This window comes from Vombatus ursinus, unplaced genomic scaffold (genome assembly GCF_900497805.2).
Source record: "Vombatus ursinus unplaced genomic scaffold, bare-nosed wombat genome assembly UNPS02011334.1, whole genome shotgun sequence".
In the NCBI taxonomy this organism is placed as follows: domain Eukaryota; kingdom Metazoa; phylum Chordata; class Mammalia; order Diprotodontia; family Vombatidae; genus Vombatus; species Vombatus ursinus.
The window spans coordinates 2,054,415-2,076,344 of NW_020951112.1; the positions used below are offsets into that span (position 1 = coordinate 2,054,415).

Genomic DNA, 21,930 nt, shown 5'->3' on the forward strand with positions numbered 1-21,930 from the left:
TAAAGTAGGGAGAGAATATTTTACAGGCACAGGAAATTTTATATTTTTTAAGTTTCACACATGAGGAAACAGGCTCAGAGAGATTAATTATGGTAACATAGTAAGTATCAAAGGTGGGTTTGAACTCAAGTCTCCTTGACTTCAAGTTCAGCCCCCTACCCACTACATAGTACTACTTCTCACAATGCAAAGTACAGAGTGGATATTCAATAAAAGTTGGAAGTGAGCTAACTTTGAATCATTTACTGATTGTCCACTACATCTGCCACATTCTCCTCAGGATAATTGTTGCTTTTTGGATGCTATACAACTCCTTACTCACCCAAGGGAACGAAAGGCTTGGAGGGCGAGCTGGGCTTGGAGATGCCAATGGCATTAACAGCAAATATTCGGACCTCATAGGCAACACCTTCAATCATCTTCTTGGGCTCAAATGATGTTTCTTTGATGAGATCAAAATTCAACCTCATCCATCTAGAGCTCTGTTTTTTTTTCCTTTCGATAAAGTATCCTGGTGGAAGAACAATATGTGAGTTAAAGTGCCTCTCTCCAGGCTGCAATGCAGGGAGCAAAGACAGCTTCCTGGAAGACAGGTTTTTCTCTACAGATGAACCACAGCACCATGGGCCTTGTACTTTCAAGCTAGATGCACTGGAAACCAAGTGAGTGCCTATCTCTTGGCAAGCAGCTAAGGAAATTGTGGTATACACATGTAATGGAAAATTATTGTGCCATGAGAAATTCAGAGAAGCGTGTGATGACTCATATGAATTGATGCAGAGCAAAGCGAGAAGAACCAAGACAACATACACAATGACTCCAATAATTCAAATGAGAACAACACTAAATATCAGTTACAATGAATAATCTTAGTTCCAAATCATCCTCAGATAACAGATATGCAATAAACATTAGGTAAATATTTGAAATTTCTTCAGCTTGGTGGGACCTTGTGCTCCGCTAGCATGGCCTTCAAGAACCCATGTCACCTTTGTTCCATAGAGAGGTGCCACGGTAAGATTTAAGGTGGAAAACAGTGTTATCTTAAGTTATGTAACATCTTACATGTGATGACTTTTAGATGCCACTTCTGATGTGATAGTCATAAAGCATACCCAGTTCTTTGATAATCCTATGCGTTTCCCACAAGGCCTTTACCTAGGATAGGGGACCCGCCATCATTTGCTGGTGGCTCCCAGTTCATTTTGCACCAGTCGTCTCCCACATCTATCACATTGGGCGCCAGTGGAGGATCCGGGATATCTGTGACAGACAAAACAGACAAATGTTAAGTGGGAAAGAACTTCTTCTATGAAAATCATACTAATAAGAAATGTTTTTAAAGTACTTTTGTCATAAGAATACTAAATGCAGCGAACAAGCTAACTTCAGTAAATAAAAAGAGGGAAGGAGAAGGAAACAAAACGGGGGGGGGGAGATAAAACAAAAGGAAAGCTGTAGTCCCTCACTTCTTTTCTTTCCCTTTTGAGTCACTGGGGAAAATAAAACATCTGCCAAAGGGACAAAGGTGTGGGTGGCTGGTAAATGGAAAGAGATTGAACAAGGGAAACTGCTAACAGTGAGAAAGTGGGAGGGGAGAAGCAATGAGAAGAAAAGGATTGAGCAGGGATTTGGTTCTGTTTTTGTCTTCATTTTACACTGGGGAAATGGCATCTATGGCTTGGAGGACCCTGTAGAGACTCATTGGCCTCATCTGAGAAAATGGTGGCCTAAGTGCTGTGGAGCATTGAGGAGGAGAAGGGAGAGAGAGAGACAGAGAGAGAGAGAGAGAGAGACAGAGAGGGGGAGAGAGAGACAGAGAGGGAGAGAGACAGAGAGAGAGAGAGACAGGGAGAGAGAGAGAGAGAGGGAGAGAGACAGAGGGAGAGAGAGAGACAGAGACAGAGAGAGAGAGAGACAGGGAGAGAGAGAGAGAGAGAGAGAGGAAGAGAGAGAGACATGGAGGGGGAGAGAGAGAGAGGGGGAGAGAGAGAGAGAGAGGGAGAGAGAGAGACAGAGAGAGACAGAGAGAGAGACAGAGAGAAATTTATATGCGAGGGATGGTGGGTGGTGGTAGGTGCTGGGGCATACAAAGATGAGTAAGACAGAGGCCCTGCCTTTCAAGGGGTTTATAATCTGAGAGCAAAATTAAGACAGGGAAACAAAGAACTGATAAATCCTAGACCATTTTCTATTGTTTTTAGGCTCAGATAGAGATAGAATCAGAAGATACATTAATAGTCTGAGCAGATACATGACAGTCACCCAAGGGCCATCATAGATACTACTGTTCAGTTATTTGGAATAGACTATCTGTTCAGTAATTAGATTTTAATGAAATTATAAGGACAAAGATAAAGAGTACAGAGGCATTTTTGGTGATGCTGTCACCAGCAACCAGAACTGCCAGCCTTATTCCCTGAAGTAACAGAATCAGTGACACAGAGCTAAGAAGGGGACCCTAGTGATCACTTAGCATAACCCCTCTACTTTTTTTTTCTTTTTTGACAGATGAAAAGAATGAGATCCATACACATTCGGTGCCTTGATCATCGTCATGGCTAGCAAAGAGTGCAGGTAGTGTTGAAACTCATGCTCCTAGGCTCCCTCCTTCTGTGGTCATTCAGCTGTACCTGTCTGCCTCTCCACCTCACCCCAGAAGTGGCGATCCTGGGGCTCTGACTCCTAAGTCCCTTTACACCTTTGCCACTAGACCACTTCTCAAAATGAAGGTCACAGATGTCATGGAGAATGGCAGCTTAAACCCACAGCACTGAGTGGGTATAGCGAGCTGAGATGCCTTCACACTCTCTTCTGAGTCCTTCCAAGCTGCCCCCTTCCCAAACAGTATTACATGCATCTTCTTTCTCTGGCCTTCACCCTGGCTCCATCCCACTTCTCTGGCCCCAAATGGACTCAGGCTGGCTGCCCTGAGGGACCCAAGGTGGTCACCATGACAAAACTGCCTGAGATAAAGATGCTAGGGTTAACTAATTCTGTGAAAACCAAGTTGTTTGTTTGAACTATTATTATTATACAGACCTGTGATTTCACTGGTGTCGAAATTCTCTCCATTGACATATATTGACAAGTCACTTGTAACTTTGTTTTAGAGAGCTGCCTAGAACACGGAGAGGCTTTGTGATTTTCCCAGAGTTACATGGCCAGTATTTATCAGAGAGGGCAGCTAGGTGGGTCAGTGGATAGACCGACAGGCCTGAATTCAGAAAGACTCATCTTCCTGAGCTCAAATCTGGCCTTAGAAATTTGCTAGCTGTGTGACCCTGGGCAAGTCACTGAATCCTATTTACCTCATTTGTCTCCTCTGGAAATGGCAAACCACTCTAGTATCTTTGCCAAGAAAACCCCAAATGGGATCATGAAGAGTCAGACACGAGTAAAAAACAACTGAACAACATCTATTTGTCAGAGAGAGGACGTGAACCCAGGACTTCTTGGTTCCAAGTCTGGCTCTCTTTCCCATTATTGCCAGGAAGTCACATTTCTTAAAAAGACATGTAACAAACAACCACAATCTAGTTGCCCAGGACCCATTGAGTGCTCTTAGGCAGCGATGCCCACCAGAAATGTCTAACTTCCTTAGGCTCTGTTGGGTCCTGGAGCCTCCTCACTCTGGGAGAACTTACCAACCACCTTGATTTTGATGCTTGCGTGTGCCTCCCCTGCTTCATTCTTGAGATTGATGTTGTAGACGCCAGAGTCTTCCCTTTCAGCAACATCAATGACCAAAGTGCTACTATCGGGATAGGATTCTGCTCGGATCCGACCCCCACCCTCTGCAATAGCCTAGGAAGAAAATACAGAAACAAAATGGCAGCTCCACTGAAGAGAGGGAGGATTCCTGAGGGCCTACGCTATCTCTCTCAGGGCTTCTTCACTGGGGGTCTACCTTTTAGATGGAAAATATATATACATCTGGTTTCACTGACCTCTAACTGAAATTTAACATTTCCTTCCATTACTTAAAAACATGATTCTAAGGAGTGGTCCACAGGCTTCACCAGACTGCCTGCCAGAGGGGCCCCAACCCAAACAAGTCAAGATCCCTGGTACTGATGGACAAGAGGAGCTGCAGGACATCAGTTAGGGGTGTGGCCATTCTTTGACAGACAGGAAAGGAAAAGTTCGGAAATCTTACCCAAATGTCAAATTAAATAAAATCTGTTTTCTGTGGAATCTAGGGCTGGAAGGGCATTAAGAGACCATCTGAATTACACAGCCCCAGAATCTCAGCAGTAGAAGGGTCCCCAGAGACACTCAGTCCCATCCACAGAGGTGGGGGTTTGTTTGTCTCTAATGGGTCTGTTTCCCTGTGAGGAACAGGTCTTTCTCCAGTGGATCTGAATGAGGAATTCATCCTGGCTGTAACACCTTTACTCTGACAGAATGAATTTTCCTCCAAAAGGCAAACCAACCTAAGAGTAATGAGGCAGGGGTAAAGAAAATCCACATGAAATCCATGGTTCAGGAACTAAGTAGGCCTTTGATAAATACTTGTTAACTGATCAGATTCAAATGAAACCAGCCCATTTTTAACTCACAATCTAAATTTTCTTCAGTTATTTTTCAAACCAGAATTACTTAAAAATAAAAAACCATCACTGAGTAGAATCATATTACTTTTCTCTTCTCTAGGCTACCTAACTATCCCAGAAGGAATTCATCTATCATATACTGACTATACAAATTTGAGGATACAGATTGTCTCATCATGATCAGTTATGCACTGAAATTATTTTAAATGTAACTCATTATCAGGGAAGCTTCACTGGTTGTAGTAACGATCAGTGGGAAGCGCTTAGTCAAAGGCTTAGCTTGTAAGAAACGGGCTATACCTTATCTGCCCGGCTCCACATGGCCTTGGGGGGTGGCTCTCCGCTCACTGGGATCTCAAGGCGAAGTTTGCTTCCGGCAATGACGGTCACAGTATTGTCAGCATCCAGACCATCCAAGTGTATCTTAGGAGGATCTGAATATCAGACATGGTTATTAATACCCATCATCATTTGGACTGAGCACTGTCCCTGGAGTCAGAGGACTTGGGTTCAAATCCTATCTCTGATACTTGTGACTTATGTGACATTGGCCGCATCACTTCAATTCCCTGGGCCTCAGTTTTCTCATCTGTGAAATGAGGGACTAGAGGCTCCTGTGATAGGTGTGTTGGTAGAGGGAGCCCCCGTACCAATGAGCCCCCTGATTAATCATTAGATCTAATGCGTGCTACTCACTGTGCTGGGTATCATTTGACATACAAAAGTGACTAAGGCATGGTTCTTACGGAAATGACATGGTCTTAGGGAAGTATGACACGGTCTCTGAAAGAACTCTAGATTAGGAATGAGAATGTTAGACCTGGGCCTAATACCTGAGTCTCTACCTCCTAGTCACTTGCCCTTGGGCAAACTTCCTCACTTCTTCTCTAAACCTTTTTCCTTATTTGTAAAATGACGATATTAATAGCTATCTTACAGACCTCAGGTAGTCACTGTGAGAATCAAAAGAGGTAACAGATATTGATGGAGAGCAGATTGGTACATGCCAATGGAGGGAGAAGCAGCAGCTCTATTGTCACGAGAACAGAATTATGACCACTTTGGACAGGAGGATTTAGGAAAGAGATCACAAGCCAGGCCTGAGGGAATGATATTCTTGTGATGGGAGACTTCATTTGTCCCACCTTTTGGTGGTGTGCTCTCCCTCTGCTAAACAAACAAAAGCATCTATTACATTACTGGGATGGTTTCAAGACACTTTTATTCTTCTTAAGGTAGGGGGAGCGAAGAGGGGAGCTGGGCTCTGTAATTGCTTCTGACCGACAAGGTTGAAGACATAAGCACTCAACCTTAGAAGGCTCGGAAGGAAAGCTGGGCACAGCTTGATCAATATCCAGGTTTGGGGAGCACAGAATTCAAAGGATCCAGATAAAGATTAGGTAGGATTGCATGGAGACATCAGTCCAGAAAGGATATGAAGTTATCAAGAATGAAATTCTGAAGACACACACAGAATTCCAATGAGGAAAAAGGAAAGTTCTCTTCTTAAGAGACTGATGTGCATACACAATTAGCTCTTTGACAAACTTAGGTGTCAAAGAGATAAGTTTAGAAAATGGAAGAAGGGAGGGTCATGGAGGATGAATACATAAGCTTGGCATCACCCTGTAAGAATTAAACAAGAGCACGGGACTTCAGAATGACCTCAGGATGACTGTGAATGCTAAGGACAAACATGCACTTTGAAAAAAGCTTTATTGGGAAAAAGACGATCCAAGAAGGGCTCATCCTGCTGCTCGTGGCCTTACAGATCCGAGGCCGCGAGGGACAACATCCTCTTTTTACAAACAAGGGACCGGGTCATAAGCACCAAAGGTAGTCTCATAAACAGAGGCCTCTGACTCCAGGACCAGCATTCTTTCCATTGAGCTACAATGAGAAAGGACGACTTATAGAAGGCAGACTTCCCAACTCTAATATTGTTTCTGTTCTCTTTGCCAAGGAGGATGATCTTTGGACTGAAAAAAAAAAACATTATAGAAACGAGGAGGCAGATAGTAAGACCGCCCAGCTGCCTTTGATGAACCTGAGTTTACTGCCTCACACAAATTACCTTTCAAGATACTTCCAGACTGGGAGATGCTGACTTCTCCTCCTGGCCCTCTGTGTCAGATGGCGCGAAAAAAGTAGCAATAGCCTTAGAAAGGGGGCCAAGACATGCGTTGCCTTCAGTGGGCACCAGTAGTTGGAAGGAATGTGAGAGGAAGGGATCAAGGATCATAGGACCCTCAACTGAGAGTTGCAAGGCATCTTGGAGGTCATCAAATCTAATCCCCTCATTTTACAGATGAGAAAACTGAGGCACAGGGAGCAGAAGTGACTTGTCCAAGGTCACGTCACACAGACAATAAATAGTAGAACCAGGGTTGGAATGTAGGTTTCTCTGACTCAAAATTACCCCATGACAAAGAAAGATTCCAAAGAGCAGAGTAGAAAGGTAGGGCAGAGAATAGTAACTGCAGGAGGGTTAAAGTTGAGTTTATTACCAGAGTTGATGGTGGTTCAATGATGGAAGGAGCAGACTCCCTCACCTCCCCCAAGATCCCACGCTAAAGATCAGAACAGAGACATGGGGATATGTTCAGGGAATGGCATGTGGTCCAAACAGACTAGCATTTAGGGTATGTGAAGGGGGTGAGAAGAGATGAGGCTAGAATGGTAGAATGGGACAAAATACAGAGCACCTGACTAACAAGTTAATAAATCTGCACTTAACTTGGTGAGCAATGCGGAGCCATCGAAGGTGTATGAGCTGAAGAGCAATGTACGCATATCTCTTGCTGTGATGTTTAAGCTAGTTTGGAGGTAGGAAAAGACCAGAGGTACAGAGGACCATTAGGTGCCTGTTATAAGAGTTAAGGCAAGAGGTAACAAGAAATTGAATTACAGTGATGGCCTCGGGAATAGAAAAGCTTGCACAGACAGGGCTCAGTGATTGAATGAGGGGACTGAGGAAGAATGAATGAATAGAGCATTTATTAAGGGCTTATTATCAGTAAAGCACTGAGCTAAGCATCAGCAAAACACACTGAGAAGTCAGCTAATTCCCATTCTCAAGGAGCTCCCATTCCAATGGAAGAGGGAGGAGTCAAAGATCGGAGGGCCATCATCATCAGTTTCTTTGTGCCTGACTAGGTTTATCTATTTTTTTTGTCTCTAAATTTCACATAATACAAAATACTTTAAAATTCTAAAGTAGGAATAAAAACCACCTCTAGAGACAGTGACGGCACACTTTGTGTACTCACCTATAACATGAACTTTGGCAGGCAAGGTCACACTGTAGGCATCAGGTGAAAACACGTATTCACCTTCATCCTCAACGAGAGCATTGGCTATCACTAACTTGTGGATTCTGTGAAGACAGAAACATTCATTTGTTCGACAGCCATTTATTTGGCTGGATGAGATAGAGGAGCTCATAGTCATTTCTGTTTAGTTTTCTTTGTTGTTGTTTCTGGTACATTTTTCAAGCTCTACTGGGGTGTTAGTGGGTGATCTGGGCTCCTCTAGGTCCCAGCACACCACCAACTTTGATGTAGGTTTCTTATTCAGCAGCCATTTATTAGACACTTCTTTTGGACAAAGCCCTGGGTGAGGTGTTGGGTTGTATGTTTATCAAGGGGGAAGACGAAAAGATAAAAGTCTCTGTTCTCTTGGGACTCAAAAGCTAATAGGGAGTGTTCAACACATACACAACTAACTGTAGCATCTACTAAGAAGTAATAAGAATGTAACAGAGGCACAAAGTGCTCTATAAAGGCAGAGGAAGGAGAGAAAATTTTTGACAGTGGTTGCTGTGAAGCCTTCATGGAGGAGGTAGCATCTGGGCTAGGCCTTAAAGGATGGACAGGCCAGTATACACTTGACTCTATGTAGCCAAGCATCGTGGAGGGTTGGCCATGATCTGATTGACTGGCTCAGCTCAGACATGCTACAGAATTCTGGACCTTGCCTATTCTCTTCGGCTGCCCATTTTCAGCCATAGCTCTGGATTAGATGCAATTCATGACCTCAGTGTCCTCAGTCAGCCTGTTACCTAGGCCTGAGTTTGTTATTTAGTTATTCCATACTTGAACATTGTGGCCATGGATTTGTGACATCATTGATACCGTGGATACTCTCTACGGGTACACGTCACAACCACCCCATCCCTCCTGCCCCATTTGGTCCGGTCCATATCCTTCCACGGTCCTTCCAACTACTTCCTATCTACCCAACTCCCTGTTCATCTATGATCCTTCACTCAGGTTTTATTTGTTAAGGAATAATTAGTAAGAGATAAGTAAAACTACAGAATATAGTTTGATAATACATCTTCCATACTTCATGGATCCACAACTCCATTGGTGGTTCTCTCTACCAATACAGATTATAGTCCTTCAACAACTCGTTAGATGTTCTCCATCAGGTGGTAGGACTGAAAAGTCAGTCTCTCAGCCAGTCAAGTGATGAATCTCTTTGGACATAGCTACTCAGGTCCTTGGGAAGGAGATGCACATTTCAATGAAAGCCTCTTTGGCTTGGTAGGAACTCTAGAACTTGTGCCTCATTGGTATAACTTCTGAGAGCCCAGTCATGGTGCATTGGGCAAAACACCATTTTTGGACCTGGGTTCAAGTCCCAAATTTATTCCTGTGAGGCACAGGAAGACGGTGTTAATGAAGGCTCGTTTTGGATTGCTTACCTTCCTTTGTGGACGACCTTTAAGCGTTCACTTTCTTGAACAGGTAGACCATTCTTAGTCCATTTCCCTGGTATGTTTTCAGAGATTTCACACTTCAAGCAGATTTCCTTTCCAAGTTTCACAGTTAAATCTGTTAAGGGCTGCAATATCTTCAAGGGTCTCACTAAGGAAATGGACAAAACGGAGAAATGCAGGACTGAGACTGTGGACTGGTCCGGATGCCAGACCCTCACAATGCCTACTGTTTTGCATGGACACATCAGACAAGCCTATGGCTGAAACAGTTATTATAAAATCCTGATGGCAGTGGTGTGTGTGCCTGACCTGTCCATAAAGAATCTTTTCAAGGATTAGAAAAATATACATAAAGTGATGTGCGCTAAGAGAGACAGGAGGAAGCCAAGGGGCTTTTCCTGATGTCACCCTTTTCTGAGTGATGCAGAAATGACCACAGCCCCTCCTCTGCTCCCCTACACCTTATTCTCAATTCTGCACATTCATCACAATCACAATCAGTTATGATAGTGCCAACATGCAACGTGAATGTTCAACTGGGCCTGATCTTGCTATGATGTCATGGTGCGTGATACATGCACCATGACTTTTCCTTAAGACATTCACTCTGTTGAAGACAGTAATTCTGAGAGCATTCTCAGGAAAGACCTCTTCACTAGAACGTGCCAGGGTGCTCTCCAAACTGAGTCCCATTTTCTCCACTTTGGATTTGGGCCCCAAAGCGTCCTGGCAAAGTGTTTATAAAATATCACATGTTCATGTAATTGATGGATGAGAAACTCAGGGATCCTATGAGCCTAAGTGTTTTTTATAATACAGTTCAGTCAATTCCATTCAACAAACATGTATGAGGCATCTACTATGTGCCAGATACTTAACTGAGGGTTTGGAATACAAATATAAAGAAAAATGAAACTCCTTATCCTCAGGAAAATTACAGTCTGTTATGGGGCAAATGGAAAATGAAAAGCAGCATGGTTTAATGAATACACAACTGGCCTCAAACCAGGAAGACTTGGGTTTGACACAGGCTAGTTCCATGACGTTGAGCAAGTCATTTAATGTCTCAGTGCTCCAGGCACCTCTCCAAGACTATAAATTATTTTTATTAGTAATAGAAATAATAATAGCTCATATTTATTAAGCACCTACTATGTGTCAGGAACTGTGCTAAGCACTTTACAATTCTTGTCTTATTTGATCCTCACAACAACCGTGAGAGATAGGCGCTATTATTATTCCCACTTTACAGTTTGCAGAGGTTAAGTGACTTGCCTAGAGTCACACAGCTAGGAAGTGTCTGAGGTTGGATTTGAACTCAGGTCTTCCTGACTTCAGGTGCTCTATGCCCTACGGTGCCATCTAGATGAGGTGCTGAGAATTGCAGAGAAAGTATTGATTGTATTGGTAGAGGGAATTCCCCAGCTGATAGGGTGAGAGGGGCAGAAGTGACATCTGATCTGTGCTTTGATGATAATTGTGTGCAAGTGTCCACTTTCTCTCTCTTCAAGCTAGGAAATACCATGTGTAAAATTTAAAGGAACCTTAAAATGTGATATTCCATTTTTAAAGCCTTTCTTGGCCCTCATTTTCTGTTGGTCTCCTCTGCCTTTGCTCTCTGACCTAACGTTCTGTGTCAGGTTGTCTACCCTGGCCTAATGAGAAATAAAGATTTGGCTAGAACTTACTCTAGTTTGACCTCTCTCAACATAAGCAGAAAATGAACAGTTGGAAAATTCCCAACGATCACAGATTCCCAGCTGGAGGCCCCTCTGAGGCCATCTGGCTTAACCCCCTCCTTTTACAGTTGAGGAGACTGAACCCCAGGGAGGTGAATGATGTGCCCAGCAACACACAGGTAGTTAGCGGGCAAGCTGGGACTTGAACTCAGGTCTTCTGGATTCCAGATCCAACATACTTTCTACTGCACCATGCTGCCTTAATTTCCTATAATCAATATTGACAAAAGTGAGAAAAAATCCAACCATGGCTATTTGAAATGCAGGTTAGGAAGGCTTACAGTCCACGCTCAGTTTGGCAGAAGACTGTCCCCCGGTGGTCATGACAGAATATTCTGCGGTGTCTGCCTTGGTAGCTCCGTTTATGATCAAGATGCGTTTCTTTCCATCCACCTTGACCTGGTATCTGGACTTTGGACCGATGTCAATCTCCTCACCATTCTTAAACCTTGATGAAAAGTGAGAAAAATTTCCACATCCTGAATGGAGAACTAGAAATGTTCTGGTGGCTTAGACTACTCCTTCTGCGCCTCAGATAAGACCAGACTCGCCCGACAGAATTGCCAGAATTGTCTTGCCTGACATAGCAAGATTCTGCCTTCCTCTGGATGCTCCCCGGCTTACCAGGGTCCCTTCTTAAACTGTGGCAGCCAGAGCTGCACATACTCCAGAGGCTGACTGATGAGGGCAGAGGATGGCAGGATGAACACATATGGCCCTTGAAAAATACTATTCAAAATTACATTCACCACATTTTCAAAAAGGATAGTGATGGGACCCCGTTAAATAAAGCTCTGGCTCCAGAACAGGATGCATCTACTCCAATGGATTCCCATTATACCATTTGTGGTACTTAGGCCAAATCATCTTAGTTTCAGGATTCAGTTCTGCAAATGTCAACATAAACATGGCAGAAACTATTTCTATCTCTCCTAAGAGCAATGATAACTTCCATTTGCAAAAGTGCTTCTGGCAACTTTTGGTTGCCAATCTACATAGACCTGGCATAGTCAGATTGAGATCGGTCCTGGGAGTTCAATTTCCCCAAACTCTCGTCACCATTTTAATGAGGAACCTATTTTGGCGTGTTAGGAGATAAGACCCAAGATGGGAGGTATCAAGGAGTCCTACTCTGGTCCAGGGATGGAGAGCTTTTACAGAGTGGGGTACTTTCCCAAGAGGCCACGTGGGCCAAGGGTTGTATGCGCCTCCTCATTTTCGTCCATTGGAGAATGGCCAGACCTCATGGGCAGGAGAACGGCTGCTTACCATTTCACGGTGGCGTCATCCTCAGAAACCTCACACTCCAGCTCGACTCTTTCCCCACAGTAGGCTTTGGTGTCTTCCAGTTGTTTGGTCACCATTACTGGGGGCTCTGGAGTGAGAGACAAACAAACCAAAGTCATCAGAGGCCCTGGTCACACAGACTTTCACCCTCTGATTCCTCGCCAACCATATGCCTCCCCTGGAGGGCTCTGAAGAACACGCACCCTCTCACCCTGGGCCCCAGTCTCTTGTTGATCCGTGGTTCCTCCTTTGAGCTGTAGACATATGTAGGGACAGAGAGATGAACTAGACTACGGTTTAATATAAACTATGATTCAGCTGATGGAGGGAGCTTCCAGTGCAAGTCAGAACCTTCCCTGCAACTTAGTTTTAGAGAACTGCCTAGAGCCCTGAGAGATTAAGTTACTTGTCTAGGGTCACCAAGGCTGCATGTATCTTGAATCCAGGTTTTCTTGAGTATAATATGTAAAGAGAAAGAGAAGTTTCCTAGTGTTCCCAAAGTGACTTCTATGGTCGATATTTCTGATGAAAGAAAGAATATACAAAATTCAGTGGAAACCTCTAGTCTAAATCAGGAGTCCACAGCCTTTCTTGTGTCTTGGACCCCCCAAATGGTCTGGTAAAGCCTAGACATTCTTCTCAGAATCACAGTTTTTAAATGCATAAAATACATAGGATTATGAAGGAAACCAAAGGGTAATGAAAATAAAGATGTGATTTCCGCCCCCACATGCAACTTCAGGGCCACTCTGAAATCTATTCATGGACCCCAGGTTAAGAACCCAGGATGGCATAGCTCTCAAGTTTTCCATTCTGAGTGCATTTGCAGTAAAGAGAATAGAAAGTGGAACACTGTATTCATCCTGGAACAGGGTTCAAATAGCACCACTCTACAAATGGCAGCTTTCTAGAAGCTTCCATGTTGTATTGAGGCTGACCCTTTATCTCTTCCCTAATGAAGCTGGTGGTAAGGGAAAGCCTATGCTTAGGCAGATGGGCATTTAGTCGAAATTTTATGGTATGAATAAATAAGGGTCTATAGGATGATGGGCCTCCTTGAATTGGAAGGAACCACAGAGACCAGGTAGTCTATTCCTTTCCTTTTACAGAGGAGGAAACTGAGACCCAGGGGGGTCAAGCGACTATGTCACACAGAGAGTAAGTGACCAGAATCAGGATTTGAACCCAGGTCTTCTGACTCCAAATTGAGTTATCAACCCACAGTACCATGCTGCCTCAGGAGGATTTCTCATATGGTCCACATGCTTAAGTCACAGCAGAAAATTTACTTTTTTTAAAACCTGGTTCCACTGAGTTTGGGAACTAAAAGCAGTAGACATATTTGATTAGGGGTGATTCTCAATCTTCTTCATATTGCACACAGCTACAGACTTATTAGAGTGGCCTGGTATGCTGGATCCACCCCAGGGTGAGGAGAGGAGTAACACCCAATGCAAACAGTTTTTGTATATGAGGTTACATTTACTCTGGGAACCCAAGGCCTTATTTCATCAAGTGGAAATGCAATCACCTCTCTGTGTCACATTTAAATAACAATCTCTGCTCTCTTGAGGGCAGAACTTCCACACTTTTACTATAAAGATCAAAACTCTGGGATCCTTGTTGAGGTAAAGTTTTAGTTGCCAAACTGTGTGACGGAGGTATTTTTAATTTTTAGAATTTCCTATTGAAATGTGAAGGGGTTGGGGTCCTCTTCTCTACTTAATTATTCTCCAGAGACATTCCCGATCTCTTGGCTGTGGACGGGGAGCAGGGAATAACTATGAAAAGTAGAGAGGATGGCAATGAGGCAGTTGCTGAAAATGAAGAAATGCAGGAAGGATATCAGTAAACAGCTGTTCAAACAGACCAGAAAGTCACCAAACATTTTTTAGGAAGCAAAGACCTAGAGTACATCTGAGTGAATTCCTCAGTAGTCTTTCTTGTAGCCTATATATTCTTTAAGATTCTGACTTCTAAAGTTAGTCCCAGTGCATCCAGGATAGAATGAGGCAAAATAGTAGCTTGAAGGAGGAATTCTCAGGTCATTAACCCAAGCAGAGAGAGAAGCAGCTGCTTTAGAACAGAAAAAATAAGAAGTGTGATTTAAGTAATTTTACCTCTTACAAAGAGTTCTGTGGAACACTTCTCGTCCCCAGCTGTCACATAATACTCAGAATCATCTGTCATCTGGCAGTTATTGATAAACATGATTCTTTGGCATCCTTTGTGCTCAAAGATGTATCTGTTTTAAAAAGAAATGAGGGAAAACGCATGTTAGTGAAATTGACTTTATTTTGTTCTGACTCAAAATGATAATTAAAAAAATAAATTGGTCACTCTGAGCTTCTTAGATTCAACAGCTTTGAACACTGAAATTTGGCCTATTCTTTCGGCTTTTCATTTATGGCATGAACTCTGCAGAATGTTCAAGGATAATGACTGTATTTCACCTGGGAACTGACTTCATTGACAGGAAACTATCCTGCAAGACCACGTCAGCCCTGAAACTCCCACCTCCCTGGTCTGCAGCTGCTGCCCCTGATCGTGGGGGAGAGCACCTTCCAGAACTTCAACGTCAGGAAGCACTTAGGCTAGCCATCTTTTTGTTTCCCTCCTGGCTGCGTTCACTGGACTTGCTCATGGCACCCCACTCCCAGAATCTTCCCCTCCCCCAGCTGCCTTTAGCTTCCTTTTATGTGTTTTATTCCCTCATTAGATTGTCAGCTTTCTTTTTGTATCAGCAAACCCAGCTCAGCACAGTGCTTGGTACACAGTAGACACTCAATGCTTCTTGACTGACAAACAAGTTTTAGAGGGTTGCCTGAGGCTCAGTCGAAGTGAAAAGACTTGCCCATCCTCACACGGCTAGAATGCTTCACAAGCAGGATCTGAATCTAGGAACCCAGAACTTCGTCTGCTCCCTGACATACTGCCTTGGGATCATGAATTCCTCTGATTTTTATGAAACGTCTCACCTTTTCCCCTCTTATATCTCACAAATTCTTTATTGGGGTAGGGTACACACATGAAATTTTACTGGCATAGAGAACACCCTTTGATTTTCTTCTCTGCCAGTGATAGTCTCAGAGAAGTCAGCACTTGGGGCACTGGGAGGTTGAGTGACTTGCCCAGGGTCACACAGCCTTCGTCAGAGGCAGGGCTTGAACCCAGGTCTTGCAGACTGTAAGGCTGACCCAATACACCAAGATGCCTTTTCTTACATAACATGCCTAAGTCCATCAATTTAAGAATCAGACTGTTAGAAGTGGATTATGGCGCTGTGAAGGCAGATCAGTCTTATGTAAAGCAGGAGGCCCAAGAGTGAGAACTGCAGTCTGTATCTGCATGTTTCATCAACACAACACCATAATTCCGAATGTGCCCAAATGCTGGGATCAAGTTTCCATTTTTTCATTGTAACTTTTGGCGATCACAACAAACAAATGTCTGCCCACCAAAACATGAAGCAATGTAAGGTCAAATTATTATTTCATTTACAAGTAGCACCACACAGGGACCAGCGTTCAGATCATAGCTCTGTCACTTATAGCGTGGGGAAACTCAAGCAAGGGACTTCAAACCTCTTCACCTCAGTCTCCTCATCTGCAAAATGTCCTCGGAGGTCCCCCCCTGTCCCGCCCCCAGCTCTAAATCCAAGATCTCATCAGCATTCGTTAATTCAGCACTTACTTTGTACTGGGTCGTATTTCTTGTCCATTTTTGTACCATTTCACTTCTAACTTTGGGTCTGCCAGTTCCACCACAAATCTGACTTTACCACCTTTGTCTACCTGGTAGGCAGGATCAAGAATTTTGGAAAAAGCTAGAAGAGAAAGGAAAAAAAGAGGATTATTAGAAACAGAAAAAAATAAATGTGAGGACCAAGAATTTAAATAGGAAAAATATATAGATTCACTAACAATGAGAGTGCCCGCAAACAGGCTCACCAGAGGACAATTTGTGTTTGTATCCTCCACACTCAATTGTCAAACCTCAAAACAAGCTTTTAGGTTCCATGTCTATTTGTGTATGCAAAATAGACACACTTTGCAAAACTGAGGCTTGAAAAAGAAACAATATACTTTTTTAAAAAAAGGTAAAATAAGGAAAGAAACTGTCTTCTCAATGACCTTGAGACATTGCTTAGAAAATTTGCTGGTGTCTCCCAGAGTGAGAGTACCAGAAATGTAAACATTCAAAAGGGGCTCAAATGAGAGGAAACATTTATTCTTTCAGCGTAATCCCTTCTTATACGATTGACATGATTTTGCACTTTCTACACAACAAATGCCATTTTTGAGAGTCTCACATGGAGATGAATTCTATCAACATGGTCTATAGAGGGCTAGTCAGAAAAACCTGGGTTCAAATCCTGCCTCTGACTCTTATTAGCTGTGTGATTCTGGGCAAATTATCCTCTGAACTTCATTTGGAACCAGATCATAGATCTCAGGTTGGAAGGGAGCTCAGAGATCATCTAATCCAAACCTCTGATTTTCCAAAGGAGAAAACTGGGGCCATAAGAGGTCAAATGATTTCCCTGAGGTCACACAGGTAGTAAGCATAAGAGGTGAGATTAGAACCTGTGGCCTCTGACTCCCTGGCCAGGGTTCTTTCCATTGAAACATGCTGGCGTAGCATATATAAATGCTATTCCCATGACCTTCTTCTTAAAGCATAATTGGAATGGCATTTATGGTTGTGACTCCAAATTCTCAAAGTAAACTCTGCATCAACAGGGCAAAAATTGTACCCGAGCAACCTTGGAAAATCATAGGAAAACACTGCTACGACACCTCTAGGAGTTAAGGATCAGTTTCAGTGTTAATTTCTACCTCTCCCCTCTCCTCCATCAGCTCCACATCTCACTTGTATCTGGCTACTTGGCTTAACCTTTTAATTTTAACAAAAAAAAAAATCCAAACAACACTGAGGTTTTAAAAAAAAATTTCCACTTTCTACATACCTGCGCTTTTCTTCTCAACCCTCCTCATGCGCTTCAGACGCTTGAGCATGCCTCTCAGATCAGTGATACCATACTGAAAGGCAATCTTCTCGTATTCACTGGGATTGGCATTCTTCAGAAGCTCCCACACATCTATTTCTGGCTCCTCTTCCTGTTGCTTGATTTCCCTACCAAAGGCAAAGGGCGTTAGCCATCCGGGGTAGAGTAGCTACACTGCCTTTTCAAGAAGGGACAGACCGAGATGAGCATGGACAAATCGGATACCAAAATTCCCACTGAAGGTCTGAGGAACTAAAGCACACAGTTGGTCTCATTGTCTTTGAATTAAATTTTAGGGGAGCTTTCGGGTCCATAGAAACACAGTCACTTACTGAAAGTAATGTTTTAGTTTTTCTGGTCATAAAGTTTCCTTTATGAAATAGCAAGAGATGGTTTTTGTTTTACAAATACTCTACTCTCGTTTTTTTTTTTTTCCCTTCTCATTTTTGAAAGTTACTTTGATAATATCTCGTTAGAACTTGAGTTTGGTGATACTCCAGAAGAGTTTAAATGTTCATATTTGGATAATGAATTCACTAAAAATGGGTTTAATATTCAAAGATTTTGATGTTAACAGAGAAGAAAGAGAAATAAGTACTATGCATGAAAAATGGTGTGGTATAGCGGCTAGAGAAGTAGTCTCAGTCAGGAAGACCAGGATTCAAGGCTTGTATCTGACACAAGCTGACTGGGTGACTGGGCAAATCACTTAGTCTCTTAGTGTCCTCTTAGAGCCTCGAAGGCTCTACAGTGAAATCTAAGGGCTAGTCCCTACCATATGTAAGTGTATGTGCGCATATATAGTATTTACAAATATTGATTTATAAAAGTGTTGGTTTTAAAACCACTTATTTGATAAAATCAAGTTTAAAAAATTAAATAAGTGATTATTTTGAGGAATTATGGACAGCCCATCTGTTCTTCTATTCTCCATATAATGTTAAGAGATCCAGAAGACAGTTCCCAAAACATTGGGTAGACCCCTGTGGTGAACTAATGGAAGCGCATTGAAAAGAGAAGCATTGGATGGGCAGGGTTGGAGAGGGTGCCCACTTTTGGTATTGAAGTGCCACTAAAATATCAAAGTTTATTTTTGCCAAGCTGGGTTTCTACATATCAACCATTTTAGATTGTTGCCCTAATCGCTACACTAAAATTTTGGTGTGTTTGATTTTTATTAGAGATACCAATGTGCTCTGGAAAATGGATGTCCCTAAAAAGGATGAGCATTTTGGCAAAGAACGTAAGAGAGGGATAGTTTAAACTTTCTGTTTCCATCATGGCCAGTGAACTCTTGGAGTTCCATGGCTGACTATGAAAGTGACTTTTTGACGTGGACACATGAGTGATGAAAGACCAGAAGGTTCTGATGAACCTTTGGTCACCGATTACAGAAGGCCTTCAACTTTGGGATGGGACGTCTACAACCTACCCACTTATAGAGACCACCAACATTGACACCTTGGCTCAAGATGAAACACATCTTTGAGCAAACAGCTGAATGTTCCTTAAGTGACTTTGTACGCTGCTTAGTCTTCAGTTAGTTTCACTTTAAGATTTTACCACGCTTACTGTGAATCATGTTAGTTTGGATGAGACTCTTCCTACGTGAAATTCAATCAAAGCAGCATGGAAACCAATGTAAAAGCTGATAGATGCTCTTACACAATTAGCCATGTCAATTACATTTCTTCCAGGATTTCTTACAGATGTATCCCATGATACTTGCATTGGGGGCTATTAGAATATAGTAGGGGTTGGGTGAGGGGGACTTCTATTCACATGGGGCTGGGTTACCTACTCCTTGGACTTTTTTTTCTGGTAGGCTTGACTATCCACTTAGAGCTTTAGCCCACTCACAAGTAGACTAGGGAGAGAAGGCTGCTGTAAATCTCTGGCGAAACAGAATGCGGCAGATAAATTACTAGTATAAACAATTTCCCAATAGGGCAGCTCTGCTTCTGGAAGTCTAGAAATGACTTGGGCAGGGTGATGGCAGAATATGTCCGCAATATCCTAAGGCCAGAGCCTTTATATTCAGCTTATTGAAGCAATGGTTACAGCCCCTCTGTTAACTGAGGGAAACCGAAAGCTTTATGAGAAAATTGTTTGAGGTTGGGACATTGGTAATCATTCAAAAGATTCCCCAGATCTATAACCTACTGTAAGCAGCCTTTGTCACAAATACGTCCTCTGAATTTTTCAGCAGAAAGATTTAGAGAATTGCAACCAAAAATGTGCATGCATAGACATATAGATATATATGTTATTTTTTCCCCTGAACCAAGTCAAAATGTCACAGGCCTCTGGAAACGAGCAATTGGTGCCACTAAAATATTACTTCACTTTGAGGAATGCGTATTGCTCTGATAAGTCATGCTAAGGGTCCACACATAAGGACTGGCCTGCCATAAAATCGGCATGCCATCATTGTCACATGAAGCCTATGTATATAGTTGGACTTGGTTTTTTTAAAATATATATATCTATATCTATATCCGTACATTTAAGAAGCCATTCTGCTGTGTGTGAAAAGAAGCTAAGGTGTCAATGTCAAATTCAATAATGCTGAACTCAGTGGGGTGCTCTGGGGAGACAGCTTGCCCTTCGGGGGTCTCAGTTTTCTCATCTATAAAGTAGGGAGGTTGGTCTAGGTCAGAAGTTCCTATACTGGGGTCCATGAATTAAAAAAAAAATCTGACAACTATTTCAAAATAACTACTTTTGTGTTTTTAAAAACATTCTGAGGAGGGGTCCATAGGCTTCACAAGACTGCCCAGTGGCTCCACGGCACAAAAAAGGTTAAGAATCCTTGGATTAGATGATCTCTGAGGACCCTTCCAGTTTTTATATTCTGTGATTTTTTGATCTTCCTGATTTCTGATGATCCTGATTCTTGAAAATCAATCCTGATTGATTTTCCTGATTGTGTCTTTAACAATGAAGAAAGGGGTGGGTTCTTAAAGCCAACTTTCCCAATTTTCCACCCACTCCCAGACTCTAAGACCTGTTGGTAAATGCTGTAAATATCAAGAACTGCTTCCTTTTTCCTTTCTTCTCCTGATGTTCTGCTAAAGGGTCACAAGGAATCAGGAATAGTAGCCACCACTAAGCTGTTGTTGAACCGAACATGAGTATAACAGCAGGGCCTTCTGACCATTGCACTCAGAGCTCTAGAGTGAGCCGCAGAGAACAGAGCAAAGGGTCAGCTGGGGGGGCACTCAGCTGGACTGTGACCCCAGGAAAGGGGGGAAGCAGCCTTCTGGTGGCTTCCTATTTGAAATGTTTTTTTTTTCTTGCTAGCTAAGGATTAAGCTCCGTTATTTGTGAGCTACCAAAGGACTACATTGCTTTTAGCTCCTTCTTCATTTTGATACCCTGGAACAAAGTCCAGATCATTTTTACTTTTAGCTACAGCACTTACAACTACTCTAACTGCATTTTCTCAGCTCGTCTGGGAGACAATATCTACTTACCGACTTTCTGTCGGAGGCAGAAAGGACCTCAGAAGTCATCTTTTCCTACCTGTACTGGAAAAAGGATCTGTCTACAACAGACCCAAGTAACCTTTGCTTAAGACTTCCAGTGAGGGGGAACTCACTACGGACCAAGGCAGCCCATTCCACTTGGGGATATGTCTGGTTGTCAGGAAGGTTTTCTTTACATCAGCTTTAAACTTGTCTCTCTGACATTCCCACCCATTTGTTCTAGCTCTACTCTGTTGTTTTAAGCAAGAGTAGAGAAAAAATAATAATATTTCTTATCTAGATTCCTCAAATTTCATCTTTTAGACTGAACTCATATAAACAATTCCATCTCCATAAAATGTAAATAAGGTGGAGGTTCCATTAACTAATTTTTTTGTATAAAGTACTAAAGAGCACTTATATAGGTCCTATCCCTTTAGAGCAGACTTTAACGGAGGACCCACATCATCTAATTACACTAAAAATTGGTCCTGTTAAATGTTGTTGGAAGAGTCCCAAGTTTGGAGATCTTTTAATTTTAAAGAAATTTTGGTTGAAATTAAATTGATGCTAATGATATTTTACTTTATACATTAATAGAGAAGTAGAGATGGCAACCATATCTTACGATGAAAATGCATGCAATTCACAAAGCTATAGAAAAACTTACAGTCAACAGTAACTGAAATACATTATGATATTAGTAAAGCATGTTAAAAGAATATAGTCTTAAATGACAATATCAGTCTAGTCAATGAAATAAAAAAAGTCATAATTAGGGATGTGAGGAGAATGAAAAAGGGAGACACAGGCTATCTACCTTGTCCAATATTTTTCTTTTTCACTTATCTCTTATAGTCATGTAGTTTGATAATACTTTTCTTTGTCCCTACAAATACCTGGTGAGACCAGGTTTACTTTTTAAAAATTTTTTATTGTTCATAAATCAACTTACGGTCTTTATTTAGTACTTTGTCATATGCTATCTTGTACTGTTATTTAATTTTTTCATGTATTTTTGTCTTGACATCTTGGATGAAATCAATAATTTCCTAAGGGCAGGGACCATATCTTAGGTTTCTTAGTATTCCTCATATTACCTAGCATAGCATTCTACAAATATTAAATAAATGCCGAAACCTGTACTATA

At 42.2% G+C, this 21,930-nt stretch overlaps 1 protein-coding gene across 1 annotated transcript in view; it reads right to left on the minus strand.

Annotated features, from left to right (window-relative positions):
- Positions 1-21,930, minus strand: part of MYBPC1 (myosin binding protein C, slow type) — a 73,260-nt gene that overhangs the window by 27,821 nt on the left and 23,509 nt on the right. Inside the window, exons 9-19 of the mRNA XM_027855798.1 lie at positions 17,275-17,441; positions 15,999-16,131; positions 14,426-14,550; positions 12,288-12,393; positions 11,300-11,466; positions 9,265-9,427; positions 7,826-7,932; positions 4,857-4,990; positions 3,648-3,807; positions 1,159-1,263; positions 323-511 (exon numbers count right to left, since the gene is read on the minus strand). Coding sequence (XP_027711599.1) covers positions 323-511; positions 1,159-1,263; positions 3,648-3,807; positions 4,857-4,990; positions 7,826-7,932; positions 9,265-9,427; positions 11,300-11,466; positions 12,288-12,393; positions 14,426-14,550; positions 15,999-16,131; positions 17,275-17,441 — 1,556 coding nt within the window. The remainder of the gene's footprint in view (positions 1-322; positions 512-1,158; positions 1,264-3,647; positions 3,808-4,856; positions 4,991-7,825; positions 7,933-9,264; positions 9,428-11,299; positions 11,467-12,287; positions 12,394-14,425; positions 14,551-15,998; positions 16,132-17,274; positions 17,442-21,930) is intronic.